The sequence below is a fragment of the Chelonia mydas genome, chromosome 8 (assembly GCF_015237465.2).
Source record: "Chelonia mydas isolate rCheMyd1 chromosome 8, rCheMyd1.pri.v2, whole genome shotgun sequence".
Classification (NCBI taxonomy): Eukaryota; Metazoa; Chordata; order Testudines; family Cheloniidae; genus Chelonia; species Chelonia mydas.
Window position 1 is genome coordinate 17,896,599 of NC_057854.1, and position 19,858 is coordinate 17,916,456.

The 19,858-nt window shown below is 40.0% G+C and overlaps 1 protein-coding gene across 2 annotated transcripts in view; it reads right to left on the minus strand.

Annotated features, from left to right (window-relative positions):
* LARS1 (leucyl-tRNA synthetase 1) overlaps positions 1 to 19,858 on the minus strand; it is a 50,853-nt gene that overhangs the window by 26,202 nt on the left and 4,793 nt on the right. For both annotated transcript variants that reach the window (XM_037905967.2, XM_043521423.1), the window contains exons 2-15: positions 19,578 to 19,696; positions 15,038 to 15,125; positions 13,452 to 13,532; positions 11,856 to 11,996; positions 10,219 to 10,380; positions 8,697 to 8,809; positions 8,178 to 8,241; positions 7,554 to 7,621; positions 4,645 to 4,870; positions 3,241 to 3,328; positions 3,052 to 3,128; positions 2,130 to 2,183; positions 986 to 1,126; positions 174 to 251 (exon numbers count right to left, since the gene is read on the minus strand). In XM_037905967.2, coding sequence (XP_037761895.2) covers positions 174 to 251; positions 986 to 1,126; positions 2,130 to 2,183; positions 3,052 to 3,128; positions 3,241 to 3,328; positions 4,645 to 4,870; positions 7,554 to 7,621; positions 8,178 to 8,241; positions 8,697 to 8,809; positions 10,219 to 10,380; positions 11,856 to 11,996; positions 13,452 to 13,532; positions 15,038 to 15,125; positions 19,578 to 19,696 — 1,500 coding nt within the window. The remainder of the gene's footprint in view (positions 1 to 173; positions 252 to 985; positions 1,127 to 2,129; positions 2,184 to 3,051; positions 3,129 to 3,240; positions 3,329 to 4,644; positions 4,871 to 7,553; positions 7,622 to 8,177; positions 8,242 to 8,696; positions 8,810 to 10,218; positions 10,381 to 11,855; positions 11,997 to 13,451; positions 13,533 to 15,037; positions 15,126 to 19,577; positions 19,697 to 19,858) is intronic.

Here is a 19,858-nt window from a genome sequence, read left to right on the forward strand (position 1 = left end):
AATACCGTACTTTGTTTTACCATCACTTTGTACTCTATTGCTACTGCTCTTTCCAGAGAACGTCTAAGGCAATGCTTCTGTGGAAACAAGCCAATATACTTTATTTAGTGACTATCCTGCTATGGGAAAGACAGACGATCATCTTGGAAAGCAGTATCCAAACTACCACATACATTGCCCACCATCTTCTTCTGTATAAGCTTCTTTACATCCTGGACTTTTTGCCCCTTGTACTCATCCACCAACATTATCTGTAAGGGAGAGACCATTGCAGAGTTAGGTTTTTTAAAAAGATTAAAGTTTCAAGTAATATGTAAAAACAACCATTCTTTTGAGCTACAAGAAATACTGGTATTGTGACCTATGATGTACCTTAAAAATTAGATGTTGAAAATCTGCCTTAAAAAAAAAATCCCCCTTAACTCCCACATATATATTTATACATTATGTGTTTTACCTAAGAACATTCAAACCGGGAGGGCTAGCTGGACATGCACAGCCCTGCCACACAGGAAATTGATCTTTGAATTCCAAATAGTTTAGATGGGCCGAGGCTTAGGGCACTGTGACAGAAGCCCACTGAATGAGCTGAAATGGGGAAGAACCGCCCTTCTGTCATTTTCTACCAGCCTCCTCAAGTCAAGGTTTGGAATGATGTTGACCATTTCTCGAGAAAGGTGCATCCAGTGGCCATACAGTGGGCCTCATCTTGAGGCAGACACACCTCCAACCTCCCAACTGTGATTCTACACTATCCCCATACCACATTCAGAGGCTCACCTAAGGGGAAGTTCCTTAGAATGGGAGCCATGAAAAAATCCCAAAGGACCCAACCCCCATCCCCCAAAAAATCCATACACCTTCACCTTCCCGATTTATTCATCTGTTAATTCATCTGCCTCTTTTCAAATGTTTCTTATCAACTTCAATATAAAAAAAAAAAAAAAATCTTTCACAACACACCTAGGGAAGCCTAGTTACTTACTCCCTCATAAAATCCTTTTAGGTACACTCTCTCCTTAGCCTCTGTAAGTTTCTCTTTGTCATTCTGACTCTGGATTTTCAACTCATCACAAACCAATGGAGCAGAAAGGCTGCCGTAGCCTGGGATTTCGATGATGGGCACCTGGGAATAGCATGGTATTGTCAGGTTTTGTTTCAAATTGTGTGAACGCAACACAAGTTCCACAGGTAATTGACTCTTGAATTTCGCAGCCTTCAGTGGAAATTGTACATTGAAGAAAATGCAGAGCTAAGTGCATTTTTCTTCCATGTTCACAATCCACCAACCAACATGGGAATTGAAACCAGAGATTCGGAGGGGAGGAAGAAAGGCATATATCTCCCAACTGTGAAAATTCATAAGCGTTATACTTGTATGATTTGCACAGAGCAAGTGATATTATAGAGAAAACACCTATGAAAAGCAGCTGTCAAAGTTACAGCAGTCTTTGAATTCCTGCTGTTCTATACATAATGTGCTACTTTCCAGAATTTACTGCTAATCAAATTTGGTGGAATTTTACAAAAATTCAACACAATGCCACTAAGCTCATCAGGAATTTCTGGCACTCCCCAGAGTGACTCACGATTGCACGTCTGCGAGCAATAACCCAATTTTTTCCGCTGTGCATGAGACAGACAAGGAGTACTGAGCAGCTAACTGAGAGAGCAGGAGCAATGCAGAAAATCTGAGATGTATTTGGCTGTAACTTATACTCTCAAAATGACATACATGGCTGAATCCCCATAAATTCCATTAGCAGTAACAGAAGTGGCATAGCTATAGCACTTTACATGGAGCGGATAATATACTCTCCATTAAATCAAGATCATCACAGAAGGTTTTAACCCACAGAGACTCAAACTCTAAACTTCAGCCTCAAAGTAGCACTTGCTCCAAAAACAGTATTTTGTGTAAAAAAAATTCGAAGTAATGGAGCTTTGCTCCTTCAAGGCCACAGTCTAACAACTGCAGTTTTACAACTGTGAGGGCAAGTTCTTCTGATGCCTCAAGCTCTTTTGGCTAATAAAGGATTTTAAAAACAAAATTTCTGAAAGGCATGTAAGCTCTTAATCCAAGTAAAAAAAGCCTTGTATATTTGACACACACACTTAGGTACACTCACCGGTTCAAAAGGCAGGACCATTTCATCTTTAATTCCATACTTCCCTCTTAGTGCCTACAGAGATGTTTAAAAAAAAAAAAAAGCAGCACACCATTAAACAGAGGGGTTTTTTTTTTAAACCTATTTTTTCATTAATTCCATAAAAAAAGAACATCCTTCTGAATGAATAATAGATCATGCTCTCAGACATGCTGTCAACCCTATTTGCCCACCACTCCTTGGGAATTAAGAAATTTGGGTTCAATCACCGAGTTTTGCCATCGATTTCCAGTTGATCTCAGGCAAATTATTAATCCCTATGTGGCTCAATTTTCCCAATTATAAAATGGGGAAAATACTACTTCTGTACTGCATAGGGTGTTGTGAGGATAAATACATTAGCAGTTGTTAGGTGCTCAGGTACCACACTACCTAGAAAATTCATATGTCTCGACTTTAAGCTCTTCAGGACCAGTCTCACCTATTTTTGAAACACCTAGCACACATTTGGTACTATATAATCAAATGGCTGCTATGTGGTTTATGTGAAATGAGTATAGTGGTCTCAACCTAGTAACCAATGGCCAAGTGACCACACCAGAGAAATCCCTCTTAACCCTGGTACTAATTTCCACCTTAACAGTCTTGTCAACCCCACCTATAGAATAATAAAAGTGATGAGGTTGTGGTACAAAATCATTTCCAAAGTCTGCATTAAAATGATACTGGAGATCAGAGTTTTTTAAATATTATTTACAAGTGGATTCCAAACTACAGTGTGCAACACTGTACACTTAAGTTTGCACATAAGTTTAGAGGCCACTCACGGAAGTTTCATCAATTAAAAAAAAAAAAGTGGTCCCCATTTTATTTGTCAATGTTCTTGCCACTCAGAACACTCAAAATGAACTGTGAGCAATACAGATCTGAATGAGAGGCTGACCTGTTTTTTCTTCAAATCTCTCAGGGCTGCAATGTCATCAGGAGCATCAGACGGGACACTTGTGACCACTCCAGTGCCTTGCAAAAAATCAATCAGGTAACAAAAATCTATTAATATATATTATGAAACATGGAATTAACTAACAGGCTCATGCAAGAAAATGATGTTGTAATGTTACTTTTATCTTACCTTTATCTTCCTTAATTGTGAGCATAGGAAGAGCATAGATTACTTTGTAGGAAGTTAAAGGGGCAGAGAGTGCAGCTCCAAGAATCTCCTGTGCAAGAGAGGAATATTAGAACAAGGAGCACTGTTTTGGCCTGGCTCAGCAGGAACCTGCTAAGCTGATGTTCCTTTAAACCCAGCTGGCCTTCCCCACACAATACAAATAGATAAATAAATTAAAAGGCCATGACACAATACAAACTGCAGAAGCCCTTCTTCTGCAAAGTAACTAGATACCATACATATCGCTCTGTGGGACAGTATATGGACTGTTTTATTCATTACTAGGAAATGAAGTACCAAATTCTGGAAGGAATTCAGAGAAGAGCAACAAAAATCATTAGAACTGGAGAACAGTACAGAGGATTATACCGTTTTCCAGACACAAAACAATTTTGATAAAGGGGTGGTTGAGTCGGGAGAGACTGTCTCCAAAGAACTGAAAAAGGTAAACAGCAAGGAGAGAATGGAATGGTTTAGTGTGAAACATTTAGGTGAAAGAGGGTTAAAGCCTGAATATCAGGAAGAAACTTCCAGAGGACTATTAGACTGAAAAATAGTCTCCAAAGGAAATGAAGGAAGGAACTCAGAAATTTATAGCTAAATTGAATGAAGGACTGGAAAAGCACTCATACTGTCAGGGCCATTCATGCATTGACAACGGGATGGAGTAGGGGTGTTCTAGCAGTCTTCCCCACCTCCAATTTATATGGATTCTATCTTCAACAAGATAGAATAGAATATTCCACTTTCCGTCCTTCATGTGACTTAGTAACACAAAGGACATTGTCAGGAGATCCAGTGCATCAAGTTTTAGCAGGTAGCATTCTAGTTAGACAGTGAGGTAGAATGGCACACCCCATATTGCATTGTAATGTTGAATAAATGCCATTGGGTCAGCACTTTTAGTCAATGTTTGTGAAACTAAATATGCTGAACACCTGGCCCAAGCATTCTAAAGCATTAAAGATAGGGAGCAGTCAAAGGAAGCAGCTATTCTCACCCAGGGTGAACTGGGTATTTCAGTAGAGAATGGTCCTGGACTCATTTAACTCGTTCTAACTAACTATTATTTCCCTTCCATTCTTTGTAGTAAAAATAATGAGTCACTGCTTTACATACTGCAACACACATTACTTGTGTCATTAGTTCTCAAATACGATTGTGGCAGCACAAACACATTTGTCCATAGATTAAACAGCTGCAGTAGTCTGGTAATCTCCTCCCCATTCTTTATTTGGTCACTTAACACTCACCAAAAATCTACCAATATAGATTAAAGTGTCATCAAGTTTGTACGCCATAAGTAGGCAAAGCACAACTGCTGCAGGAGTCCATAACTTGGCCTATAAGCTGCAAGATGCTCACCTCTCCCATCAGCTCCTTGACGACAGGTACCACTCCGTTATCTTTTGTAAAGCCCTGGTAGGACATGTTCCTGGCAGCTCTTTGGGTGCAGATAAAAATATCCCCATTCACAGTCTCAAAGCCAATGTACTTCATATCTGGGCGAACCCAACAGTTAGTCTGTCCAAACATGGTCTCTGGTCTGAGAGTAGCTGCCACCAAGAAGATATTTTTTCCTTTAAGGCCACTAAAATAAGATAGAGCACATTAAAATAAGACAAGTTATTACATAGTCTAATTACTCACAAGCTAGCCCTAGCCCTAAGGAAAGTTCTGTAAGGGATGAATCTGGATGGCCTATTAGGCTTTTTCACTTAGTCTAATACTGTAGAATTTTGTGAGTCTTTATTCAGATTCATGAATACACTGACTCAAGACAACAAACAAGCCTTTCACAAGTTGGGTGCCCAACTTGAGACACTTTAAAGGAGCCCAATTTTCAAGTGATGGATGTGCAGCACTTTCTGAAAATCAGACCCCTGTAAGGAGTCTCTAGTCATCACTTTTAAAAAATCTTAGCCAAAGCACTTTTCTCTTCCCAGTAAAGGACACTATTGGCCAAGAGGAATAATTTACAGTAAACTGTAAATTAAGTCACTAGGTGTGAAACTGAGCGCATACAGGGAGACATTCTGTCACGTATGAAAACAAATTTTGAAAGAGAAAGTAGTTAAGGACAGGTTTCAGAGTAACAGCCGTGTTAGTCTGTATTTGCAAAAAGAAAAGGAGTACTTGTGGCACCTTAGAGACTAACCAATTTATTTGAGCTGTAGCTCACGAAAGCTTATGCTCAAATAAATTAGTTAGTCTCTAAGGTGCCACAAGTACTCCTTTTCTTTTTAGTTAAGGACAGAGGTAAATGGTAATTGGGATAAAATACAACATAGTTTTACAAAAAGTAGATCATGCCAGACCAACCTGATCTCTTTGAGAAAATAACTGATTTTTTAGACAAAGGAAATGCAGTAGATCTAATCTACCTGGATTTCAGTAAGACATCTGATACAGTTCTACCTGGGAAAATATTAAACTGGAGAAAATGGGGTTAATGTGAGAATTAAAAGGTGGATAAAGAACTGGTTAAAGGGGAGACAACCACAAGTCATCCTGAAAGGTGACCCGTTAGGCAGGAGGGAAATTATTAATGGAGTTTCTCAGGGATCGGTCTTGGGACCAATCTTATTTAACATTTTCATTCATGACCACGGCACAAGAAGTGGGAATGTGCTAATAAAATTTCCAGATGATACAAAGTTGGGAGTAGAACTGGACTATCTCACAAGATCTGGAGGATCTTGAAAACTGAAGTCATAGAAATGGGATGAAATTTAATAGTGCAAAGTGCAAGATCATGCACTTTGGGACTAACAACAAGAATTTTTTGCTCTAAGCTGGGGACTTATCAGTTGGAAGTGACAGAGAAGGAGAAAGGTCTGGGTGTATCAGCTGATCACAGCATGAGCATGAGACGCCAATATGATGCAACCATGAAAAAGGCTAATGCTATCCTAGGATGCATCAGGCAAGATATTTCCAGTAGAGACAGGGAAGTATTATTGCCATTTTACAAGGCATTGGTGAGACCTCATCCGGAATACTGTGTGAAGTTCTGGTCTCCTGTGTTTAAGAAAGATGAATTAAACTGGAAAAGGTGCAGAGAAGGGCTACCAGAATGATCAGAGGAATGGAAAACCTACCTTACAAGAGGAGACTCAAAGAACTTTGCTTGTTTAGCCTAACCAAATGAATATTGAGGGGAGATATGATTGCTCTCTATAAATACATCAGAGGGATAAACACCAGAGATGGAGAGAAGTTATTTAAGTCAAGTGTCAATGTTGACATAAGAACAAATGGATATAAACGGGCCATCAACAAGTTTAGGCTTGAAATCAGATGAAGAGAAGTTCTGGAACAGACTTCCCAGGGTAGCAATGGGGGAAAAAAACCTAACTTGATTTAAGACTGAGCTTGATAACTTTATTGAGGGGATAATACGATGATGCACATGCCATTGTAGGCAATCTGTGACTTCCAGTAGCAAGTATACCCACCAGCCAGAGATGACATACTAGATGAGCAGGGCACTGAGTTAGAGAATTCTTTCCCAGGGGTCAAGTTGGTGGGTCTTGCCAACATGCTCAGGGTTTAACTGACTGCCATATTTGGGGTCAGGAAGGAATTTTCCCCCAGGTCAGATTGGCAGAAACGCTGGTGGGTTTTCACTTTCTCTGCAGCATGGGGCAAAGGTCACTTGCTCGTTTAAACTAGAGTAAATGGTGGATTCTCTGTAACTTGAATTCTTTAAATTATGATTTGACTCCAGTAAGTCAGCTAGAGGTTGTGGGATCCATTACAGGAATGGGTGGGTGAGGTTCTGTGGCCTGTGATTTGCAGGAAGTCATACTAGATGATCACGATGGTCCCCAATGGCCTTAAAATTTGAGTCTTTGGGAAGTGTATTTTAAATATTAATTACAGGAGAGAAAAAAATCCAGGACTTGACAGGTGAATAAGAAAAAGAAGAAAAACACAATATTGTACAATTATGTTTTACTGTAAGTTTCTGCACTCACCCTTTCTATTACCAATTTTAAATATTTATTAAAAACGGCTTTTGAGTTCAACTTAAAAGTTTTCCTGACCGACTTTTTTTTTTTTTTTTTAAAGGAGACTGGATCCCTCCTGTAAATACATTTATAAAGGAGACTTGATGCCTTTCAGGAAAATACGTTTTAGTCAAATACAAGGTATTAGGCTCAATGCAGAGGTAACGGTTGAAATTCTGTGGTTTGTGTTATACAGGAGGTAACACTAGATGACCTAATGCTTCCTTCTGGCCTGAAAATCCATGAATCTGTGAGACCTACCTTAGCTTTGCAGGGTAAGGCTCCACCACCTTCATTTTTATTAACGTATATTCTTGAGGTCCAACACCCTAAGAGTCACACACACAGACCAGTAGTCAATATAAAAGTCTACTCATGCAGCAAAAGTACCATTTCCCAAAAATCAATTCTACATTTTGTAGTAGCACAATTCAAATGCTATTTCAGGATCTTATATTGGAGTCCTTAAATAAACTAGACTTTCACTGATGTCAATGGGAGTTTAGCAGCATACAGACTGCAGGATAGAGTCCTATTTATTCCTATGGATCAAACACCTTACTCATTGAGGCTATAATATTATACTACTAAAGTAAATGAATTGGACTTCAGGGGGCATTGAATCATGCTCTTATGAAAGTCAGGACATCAGCTGCCAGATTATCACTCAGAGAAACCTGGCTAAAGTTAACACTATCTATTGCACATGTCACAACAATTATATTTTCTAGAGACACCCAAGCTTGCCATGTATTAATAGCTTGAGATCAGATAAGTCAACATGAAAATATATTTAATAATCATTTTTAGCATAGAGCATACTTCTTCATTATTTAAAAGTTACATACAATATACAAAGAACCTGTGTCAAATAAAATACCTTACCTCTCCAGTTTGTCTGTCATGATCCATGCAAGGTTGTCCATCTTTTGGAGAATAAATTGTATACCTACGAAACACAGTAAATTATTATTTAGGGGTATGCATGGCAATCTACAGACAAGGAGGAGGACAAGGTCCCTGGCACAAAGAACTTTGGGTGGGATTTTCAATAGCACTCAACTTGCCTAACTCTGCTACCATTAATGTCAGTGAGAGTCCTACCACTGATATAAATGGAAGCAAAGTTAGGTAAATATTGCAAGCTTTTAAAAACCTCACCCACGAAGCCTAAGGACCCAATTGGACAGCTGGCCGAGCATAGTAGCCCCACTAACTTCAGTGGGACATATGCATTCAGAGGACTTGCTTGGGTGAGTCTGTATAAATTACAAAATGATTATAACTAAGTCACAGAGACACATATTATACCCAACTTTTTAAAGCAGTGCATGGGGGAAAATTTACATTTTTTGCTAAGTTTGTAATAGTACAGACTTAGTAAATTAAAGAGAGCATGTTTACCGTTTCCCAAATTTAATTTTATTTCTTTCCTTCAGTGTTAAAAATTGCCACCGTACAAATGAGTCGTAATAAGGGTTAACATCAGTGGTAATGAAAGAACGTCTCCAATCCACCTGAAAAGATATGCAAGTAACAGGTAAGCAAATCCAGCCAAAGATTTCTGTGAACACTCACACACAGAACACTTGTTTCATCTCACTCATTTGCTATACTTATTCAACCCTACAAGGTACCACCTGCTCCATGAAATTAAAAAAAAAAAAAAAAAAAAAAAAAAAAACCAACCCTTGATTGTTTGACACTTGTATGTATATACAAAGTCTATGCAGTTGACTGCATGTGGGTCTTTCAGAAAAGAACTTAAAAAGCCTGGGTTCTGTCTTCTGTGCGCTCTATGGCACTTTTTGGTAAGACCAGGGGGGTGGGGACATATTTCTCTGACGTCCTTTATGGATTCCCTTTCTCCTCTACATGTGTTTTGCACATGTTACCTACCTGGGGGCTATGCTACACTCTAGAGGGGACTGCCTCTATATGGCATCGCATGTAAATGATCTGTAGCACCTTTCACCCCCAAATCTTCAAAGAAAAATAAGGTATGATTATATAAAAGTCACATCGTACACACACACAGTCCTTTATGGACAAGCAAACTTCCACCACTGAAGCTCAGGGAGATGGCATTTTTAAAAATAAATACAGAGAAGGGGGGTCTGTTCATTTATTTAAATAAGTTTTTTGATGGTGAAAAGGGCTAGATTAAAAGAACTAAAAATCTGACATCCTCTCTATCCACAGAACAGGTGCAGCCATGAGAAACAAAGTGGAAGTTTCCCAACCAGTTAGAAAAACAGCGAGTCAACTGTGACATGGAAGAGACTCCCTCGAGGGTTGTTGAGGCAACTCTGTCTTCAATATACATTCTGTCCTTGGATTTTCTACAGAGACTTCCCAAAGGAGCCACATTAGTACTAATAACAATTCAATGCACAGACATGAGACAGCAAGAACATTCTGTGACAACCACCAGGGCAGGATCTGACCTAGCAGAAGTCATGGATAGCAGAACAAAACCTATCAATTACTTGTACCACTACTGAGTCACTAGTAAGCCAGGGTCCTAAACATGAAGGAATTCCATCACTAGAGAGCAATTTGGCATTGAGAGTTTCCTGTGTGATGTGGAAGTAACTGCAGGGATAATTTAGCATTTGACATATCTTCTGGGGCAATACACAGTGGGTTCTATTCCTGGGTTCTATTCGTGTCTTGCTATGTGACCTTCGGTGTATCAGGTAATCTTTGTGCATTAGCTGTAAAATTGAGATAATACTTACTGATCATACAAGAATATTGTGAAGCTTAATTAATGCTTTATAGCACTTTGGATGTTCCAATACTTACTGCACTGCCACTAATGTTAGGCAAACACATCAAGGGGAGAAGAGATCTCAACATTAATTTAGTAAAACCAGTAAGAGAATTCATGTTTGTAACAACATTTTAGATTTTAAACACGTACCTTCAGCCCCATGCTCTTCAGGTCCTGGAGAGCAAGGGGTGGGAAGTAATCAAGCCAATGCTCAGCCTCTGAAAACTTCACTATTTCTTCATCAGAGAGACCCAAAGACTTCATGATCCCCCACTGGTACTTGGAAGAGCCAGTCTTGGCAGCAGCTTTACTCTAAAAAGACAAGTAGAGTGAACAAAAGAACATCCAAGCATGTCTCACTGTTTCTTCTCCTGCAGGGAATCATTCAATCCTAACATAACATCTTCCAATCACTGAGATGCATACTAGTACTGCTATTTTGGCTGCCTCTCTCTGATTTAATAAGGATACACTGCGATGGGTGCTGGTATATACTCAAGGTCTGCCTCAAATTCACGTGTCTACTCTGCACTGCAGCCAAGAGAATGAAGTTCAGATCAGTCCAAATACTTTCAGAGACCAGGGCATGCCGTGGGGCAGTTAGCAAGCACTGACTGGTACAGGCGAGGTCTTGGTCTAGTAAAGATACGTTTGCAGGAAAAGGTTAAGTAGCTCTGCTTTAGATCCTTCTGATTGATTGATAAACTCTTCTGATCCTATTTTGCTCTCATATGCTAGGGACAAATAGCTGGAAATTAAGATTGAAGATTGTGAAGAAACAAAACAAAATATTCGCTTGCCACGAGGCCAAATTAGGCTTTGTCTACACGACGCACCTTTTAGCGAGACGGTGGTGCACTATAGCCGTGCCGCTAAAAGCACACAGTGTAGAGTTCTCCCGCCGACAAAAAATTCCCACCCCCAGCGAGCAGCAGTACCTCTGTTGGTGGGAGAGCGCTCCTGCCAACAAAGCGTTGTTCGCACCGGCGCTTTTTGTAGAGAAAACTTCTGTCCTTTTTTTTTTTTTTTTGGGGGGGGGGGGGGGGGGGGGGGGGTAACACCTCTGAACAACACAAATTGCCAGTGTAGACAAAGCCTTATGGAAGAGCTGTTTTACACACACACACACGGAGAAAACAGACTGTGTCCCAAATCCTTTGCTCGCAAATTAGCTAACAATTATCTAATGATTAATTATCATAAATTAATCTGTGTGGAACAAAATTTAACCCCCCCAAAATTTTAGTTTTCCCAGGCCCTAATATTTATTGTATCTTTCCAAATTCATAAATCTCTGTAACAGTTTATTTGATAAACCACTTGTTTGAATATGGTTGTACTTGATACGTCTAGCCAGGGTTTGACTCTCAATTTAGCTCAGAGAGTCATCAGATAATCTGGAGACAGAACTACCAATTAGGCCGTCTAATCCATCACGCTGACAGAGCAGGATTGTTTCCCTATAGTGTGTTTTCAAGTGCTTTGTCCAGTGTCCTTTTCAACATCCCAAGCGAGGGGGCAAACTCCATTTCCCTCAGACTATTGAAGAGTCTAAGCAAGCTCATCATTAGAAAGCTTGTATGCGTTAAAATAAGATTCTGAAGATCCCATAATTAAAGCATCTTTTTAAAGCCAACATTAAAGCACCGTGTTAAAGCGAAAAAATAGCTTTAACAAATGTACACTAAAAAGCTGCATGTTTACATTTCATGTGCATAGGTATATATGCTACGTACCCATATGTATCTATACAAATACTTTCAGAAAGATTTGACAGAAAACTTTACCTTTTTGCCTTTTGCCTTGTCTCTGATTACCACTTCCTCCTCTCTTCTAGCAGCCATTTCCTCCTCTTCCTCCTCCTCATCAGGGAACTCAGGTGGGCAGCCATATAATTCCATTTCTCTTTTCAGCTTATCTGCACATGCCTAAATAAAAAGACATTTGTAACCTATCAGAACTGCTCAGCAGCTAAGGCTGGAACAATGATCAATGACTGATTTTTATATCAATTATTTATGTACTTGAAAGACTATTTGATAATATTTCTATCTCCCTTTCCACAGGAACAATTTAAACCACTTCTGGAGACTCATGACAATTTGCAAGTGTCCTGGCTTGTAGTTCACTAATTCCCCCTAATTCACCACTAACCTGTCCATCTTTGACTACTGGCTAGGAACTGAAAAAATTCTCCTCCACTTCATATTTTAATTACTGATGGAGATAGGAAAACAATTATCAGGCCTCAGTCATAATCAGGATAGCTTATTAGCCATTAATCAATAAAAAAAAATATTAGTCACTGCTCATTTTTATCATAGTCCTAGATGCATAAGCAATGTTGGCTATGCAGGTAAAAAGACAATTTTCTTGTAAGTTTTGCAGCTATGAAATAACTTTAGAACAGGGGTAGGCAACCTATGGCATGCATGCCAAAGGTGGCACGCGAGCTGATTTTCAGTGGCACTCACACTGCCCGGGTCCTGGCTACCGGTCTGGGGGGGTCTGCATTTTAATTTAACTTTAAATGAAGCTTCTTAAACTTTTTTAAAACCTTATTTACTTTACATACAACAATAGTTTAGTTATATATTATAGACTTATAGAAAGAGACCTTCTAAAAACGTTAAAATGTATTACTGGCACGCGAAACCTTAAATTACAGATGAAGACTCGGCACACCACTTCTGAAAGGTTGCCGACCCCTGCTTTAGAACATAAAAATAGATTATTAAAGGTCCAAGGTTTCCCAATTTGAGGCCCTCGTGCACTGGTAACATTGGATACACCCAAATGACTCAGATTGTAAGATCTTTGAGGCAGTCATTCATTAGGTGTTTGTACATAATAAACCTGGTTGTGGCCTTTAGGTGCTATTGAAATATATATTTATATATATAAGGCATCAGAGCAGAGATGTACCTCTCCAGCTCCCTGTCTTCATACACTGGAGAATAACATAGCAATCAATTCCATCTTATTCATGTCAGCTAGAATTATCCACTATAATCTAAAATATCATTCTCATCCTAGGAATTGTCCAAATCCAAGTACTGTGGATTGTCTGTACCTATTATGACAGGGGATGCCATACATCAGTGTGGGTGTGGAAAGGATGTAAATATGATCTGAACACTTTGGTTTGAGACAAGGGTGTTCATTTCCAGAAATGCCCACAAGAGATGCTTTTCCATTCAAATACAGCCATGCTTTCATACCGTACAAATCCTAAAAATTGACAGGTTTCATATCAAACTGCATCTATGCATTCTTCAATCAGTTCAATCAATACTTCGAATATGCAATGTAGGGCTAACTGAAAACTTCACTTAAATACAGAACTATGCTGAAGAGACCTTAGTAACTCAGAGCAGTCTTACCTTAATAGGCATGCCAGTACAATGCAGGCCAAATGGGAACAGGCAATTCTTTCCTTTTAGCCTTTGATACCCAACTGCAAACTACAGAAAATTTAAAAAAAAGGCATCCATCAAAAATATGAAGCAATAACTGCAAAAAGCTATAGCAGGTGACTTGACACATTAAGTCCTTAACCTTTGACTCAGATTCATTTTGCAGTCAAAATTATTAAAAATACACAAAGCAATGAATATTGTCTAATGATCTGAGTAAAAGAATAGAAGTTAGGAGTATATTCCCAGTTCTGCCATTGACTTGTTGTGCAATTCAATTTAGCAATTAATTCAGTCTCTATCTCAGGTTCCCCACCTGAAAAGTTAAATCAATACTTACCTATATGACAGATCCCACAAGACGGGACTGACTGATGTTTGTAAAGCACTGAGTTTCCATGGATGAAAAGAATGCACAGCAGTATCATGAAAACTTTATATAAACTGTTGACTCCAAGACACGGTGCATTAGGAAGGTGAGCATGAACTTGAGTATAACACACATAGTACTTTCACAAAATAAGCAGTGAAATTCTATAAAATTATTCTAATGATATAAACTAATACTCTTCTTCACAAATATTTATATTAAGAAAGGAAAGGGAATAGCAGTTAGCCTTATAATGTTCCTTACAATTGGCACAGATCAACAAGAGGAAAAAACATAGTGTCAAGTAGATAACAATGAATATTACATTCATGAAAGACATGGTCTGTTCAGCCTGTATGAGTGCCAAAAAGACACTGCTAAACTGAAGGATCAAATGGTAGTTAAGATGTGATCTCAGAACTTCAGGGATAGAATTCATGTTGTGCACCATTATGAGAATTCCAGCTTTCCTCTTTCCCCAATTATGTATCATTCTTCTCTAGCCCAGGAAGTCACAAACATCGTACTTTGAAAAAATATTTCAGTTGTGATTATGGCGATTCTTATGCCATCCACGCTTCAAATCCAGTAGGATTTCAGCAGACACTACTATGAAAACCAGTATAACTAGAAATCATTGTTTTATACCATCTCTCTAGTTTTAGAATTTCAGAAAATAGCCTACTTTTGGATATGAACAGGTGTGTGCACAAACACATATGCACACAGATGGCAGATTTTGTGCATGCACAGCTGTTAGAATTTAAAAACACTTGGACGTGGGTGTTAGAGCTTGCATGAAAGAAAGATGCGTTGAGGTTTCTTTGGAAATCTCAGACCTTAATCTTCTAACTCCTTCAAGAAAGCAGCTGTTAAAAATCATGACGAATTTGAAATAGGAGTACAAAGAATACAAGACAGGATAATCAGAATGATCTGGCTTTAAGGTCCAACATCTCACAATCTGCTGGGATTATAAACATTTTACTTTTGGTGGTTACTCTGGTGTCACCTTATGTAAGGACCGAGACATTAAAATGCAGAGAAAACAGAAAACTTGGCATTTTAAGATTTTGTTATTACTAAGACAAGAGAATAATAAGTGAGGCACTCTGGTGGCTCAACAACATTTGCTCTGAAGAGGCATTAAAATAAAAAGCTATTAGGAAAGAGAAATTCTTACCTCACATTTAGATAAAGAAAACGTGTGTCCGAGGTGAAGGCGACCATTCATATATGGGTATGGAAAGGTGACAAAGTACTTCCCTTTACTGAGGAAGGATTAAAAAGATGTTTAAAACACCACCACAACTAACTTTTAAAAGTGAATTTCAGAATAAGAGACTAGCACCACTTATTATTTTAAATGAATGAATCTATTAAACAAACAGGCATGTTTAGCTACCGTAGACCCACAACTACGATAATGTAAGTGTCCCCAGTAACAACCTCTATTTGGTTATAAGCAAAATTTCTTCATAAATAAACTGAATACTGTTCTAACAAAATAGGTGGTAACTAGATGCAGCATCTTCCAGTGGACAAAGAACCAAGAAACACTTGAGTTCTAACCCTGGTTATGCCAGTGACTTGATGTGTAGCCTTGGATAAGTCATTTACTTAACCTATCTATGCCTCAGTTTCCCCACCTGCAACAATGGCACTGACGCTCTTTACAGAGCATGGTGTATGAGCCGATGAGTTCTTTGATGGCTGCTAAGTCCGAAGCGCAAGTGACAGTCCGGTCATATCCACGCGCTAGTAATGCTCTGAATCCGAGCAGCAGATCCTTTCCTTCTCTGAAGCCGGTCATCACAAAGTTTGATCCAGTCCGCCTCGCTCTATCTACAAGCTGACTCCACCAACCAGCATTCTGCACTCCTTTCCCCAATCATTCACAGAGATTCCAAAGGATACTAAATCATCTTTGCAAGCATTCCGAAATCTGTGCAGCAGTCTGCCTCTCTTTCTAGACCCTTCACAAGTTTCAGAGTACAACATGCTCTTTAGGATCATGTAATCCAGCATTCGCTTGACATGTCCAAGCCACCTGAGTCTTTTCTTACTAATCAACAGTCTCTAAGGTGCCACAAGTACTCCTTTTCTTTTACTGCAGGAAATGACATACCAGCACAATTTAACACTTCCACATTTGTCACCCCGTCTTGCCATCTTATTTACAGAATTTTACGCAAGTATCGGATATGAAAACTATTTAGTCTTTTGGTACGTTTAGCATAAGTTGTCCATGTTTCTGAGCCATATGGAAGAGTGGATAAAACATATGTCTCATAAATACAGATTTTCACTTTAGTTGACAATTTATTTTTGTTCCAGGCTCTGTTTTGCAAAAGACCAAAGTCATGTTCTGCTGATATGTCTCCAGAGCTTATAGGTACAATTCAAATTGTTGGTTATAGTTAGAGCCCTACAAAATTCACGGCCATGAAAAATGCATCATGGACCATGAAATCTGATCTCCCCCCTATAAAATCTGGTCTTTTGTGTGCTTTTACCCTATACTAAACAGATGTCATGGGGGAGACCAATGTTTCTCAAATTGGGGGGTCCTGACCCAAAAGGCAGTTGGAGGGGGGTCACAAGGTTATTTTAAGGGGGTTGCAGTATTGCCACCCGTACTTCTGCACTGCCTTCAGAGCTGGACGACCAGAGAGTGGCGGCTGTTAGTCAGGCACCCAGCTCTCAAGGCAGCACCCACCAGCAGCAGCACAGAAGTAAGGGTGGCAATACCATACCACATGACCCTCACTTCTGCAAAGCTGCCTTCAGAGATGAGCGACCGGAGAGTGGTGGCTGCTGACTGAGGGCCCAGCTCTGCAGGCAGCAGCTCAGAAGGGTGCCAATACCATACCATGACATCTTTACTTCTGCGCTGCTGCTGGCAGTGGCTTCTACCTTCAGAGCTGGGCTCTCGGCCAGCAGTCGCTGCTCTCCAGCTCTGAAGGCAGCATCGCCAACAGCAGCAGTGCAGAAGTAAGGGTAGCAGTACCCACCCCCCACAAAAAAAAAAAAACACAATACCCTTGTGGCCCCCCCCACACACACACACACAACTCCTTTTTGGGTCAGGACCTCTACATTTACCACACCATAAAATTTCAGATTTAAATAGCTGAAATCATGAAATTTACAATTTTTAAAAATCCTATGACTGTGAAATTGACCAAAATGGACCATGAATTTGGTAGGACCCTAGTTATAGTCTTTAGAGTTCTGACTATTCTGGGACTAAAGTAACAGGGAGGTGGTCTCTCACCTAACTCAAAAAGTATTGCATTCAGCAGGGGGAATTCTATAATTAGACCTCATCTTGGCAGATAAAGCAGAATTGATCACAGAAGTAAAAATTAGTGGTTGCGTAGGTACAAGCAATCAATACTTGATTTTTTCTGTGCAAACAGAATAAAAGGCCAAACTAGTATTTTATATACTGGGTGCTTTAAAAAAGTCAGTTTCACAAAGCTGAAACAATTACGAGCCAAATTGGCTGCGGGAAAGAATTTAAACACAAAAATATCAATGATAATTAGGAACCGTTTAAGAACATTTTACTGAACGCCCATGAAGCCACAGTCAAGACATAAGGCTACCCTGGTTAAAAAACCAGGCTTAGAGGGGAAGTGAAAACAACTATACAAAAATAAAAATACAACATATACCAAGTGGAAGAAATGGAGCACTGATAGCAACTAAAATAGATTAGAAATTAGGCATCATAAAAATTTAATAAGGGAACCAAAAGGGCACAATGAAAAATGTATAGTCAGCAGAATTAAGGACAAAAAGAAGTTTTTCTCATTATATTAAGAACAATGGTATTGGTCCATTACCATATGGAAATGACAATTAATAACTCAGGAGCATGTTAAACAGCAGCTGTTAAAGTTAGAGATTTTTAAATCAGCATGTGCAGATAACTTGCATTCAAGTTTTAAGAGAGCTGGCTGAGGGGCTCTCTGGACTGTTAAATGTTCATTTTCAATAATTTTCAAATCGAGACTGGAATTTTTTAAACAGGAATTAATTCAGGGAAGTCCTATGGCCTGTGTTATGCAGCAAGTCAGATTGTATGATCACAATGGCCCATTCTGGCCTTACAATCTATTAATGTGAATCTATGAAACCTTATATCTCAATGTAGCATTTAAGACTGATAGGGATGTTCCTGCTGTCAGTTTCTAGGACTGAATCCAGGAATGGCAGCAGAAGGCCCTCACTTTCATAACTCGCTCCCCCTGCTGATCTATCAGAGCTCAGGCTCAGTACAATGTAAGGCAGGGGCGGGCAAACTTTTTGGCCTCAGGGCCACGTCGGGTTTCCAAAATTGTATGGAGGGCCAGTTAGGGGAGGCTGTGTCTCCCCGAACAGCCAGGCATGGGCCCCGCCTCCTATCCAACCCCCCCCCCCTTCTTGCCCCCTGACGGCTCCCCCGGGACTCCAGCCCCACCCAACCCCCCTGTCCCCTGACGGCCCGCCCAGGACTCCTACCCCATCCACCTCCACCCCAACTGCCCCCTGCCTCCCCATGCAACCCCCCCCCCTCATTCCTGACTTGCCCCCCAGGACCCCTGGCCCATCCAACCACCCCTTCTCCCTGTCCCCTGACCACCCCTGGAACTCCTGCCCCTGACTGCCCCCCGCCAACCCATCTAACTCCCCCTCTCCTTCCTGACTGCCCGCCCCCCCGAGGACCCCTGCCCCATCCAATCCCCCTGTTCCCCGCTCTCTGACCGCCCCAATCACTATCCACATCCCCCCCCCGACCACCACTCCCAACTCCCCTACCCTCTATCCAACACCCCCGCTCCCTGCCCCCTTACCGTGCTGCCTGGAGCACCAGTGGCTGGTGGCTCTGCAACTGCGCTGCCCGGCCAAGAGTTTAAAGCCATAGGACCTTAAACCCCAAAATAAATAGAACCGCATGCTAACTAGATGTATAAACAGCTTCAATTTAGCAAGCAGATTTTACTCCATTTACGAATAGAATAATTGTATGTTACCATAGTGTCCCGTGGAATTCCAGATCAAAGGATTTATTACTGTAAAATTGTCTATGGAGTGCTGACCTGTACCTTTCCTTTGCAGTCTGAAACTTTAAAACATTAATAGTTCTGCGGATTTAAATCCATGACCTTTTGGGAAGATAACATCATGAATATTAAAGATAGTGGATTGCAGCTGCCCCATATATCCTCCTGAAATCTGAACAAGGAAAATAACCACACATGGTTTGTTGCACTAGTTCTCTTAGCATTCAGAGATTGTTTGCTCCTTTTGGGTCACCAATTATCTGATTCAGGGAGTAGTTTTGCAGGAACTGCAGACCGCCCCATACTGAAACATTAAGACAAACAACTTCCCATACTTTTTTGTCCTGCTAAAGATTTATCTGGTCACAGAAGGGATCTCAGAAACACCCTAACTCACTGATCTCAGCAGCATCTGCTGCTACAAAGGAAATGGAAGAAATTTCTTTCAGCTCATTGGTATTTCAGCCAACATACATGCATCACTGCTTTACAAACTGTCAGCAATGGGGATTCCCATATAATGTAGAAACAGAAAAATATTTTGGATTATGTAAGAACAAAATGGTTGGAAAATAGAAAAAAAAACAAAGTGTTCGACCAAAAAAAATTTCCATCAAAGAAATTCCAACCAGCTCTATTTAGAAGCTTTCCCTCCCCACACAAAAATGTTACCTTGTCCAGCTCCCAATATCAGATGCGTTAACCTCAAACACTCGCGCATCATCCCACTTCTGCTGGATTTCTTTTTCAATTTTCTTCAGGAAGTCTACTTTTGCGGTCCCTTTCCGTTCCTATTCAACACAAGAGAAAAAAAATCTAGCCAGTTGGCCAACCATTTACCATATTTCTGCACTCATTATACCACAGAACAGTTCTGCATTCATTCTGTAACTGGACATTAGAACTGTATCTCAGATTTCCAATCATCATTCTGGAGTACACAAAACTGTAGC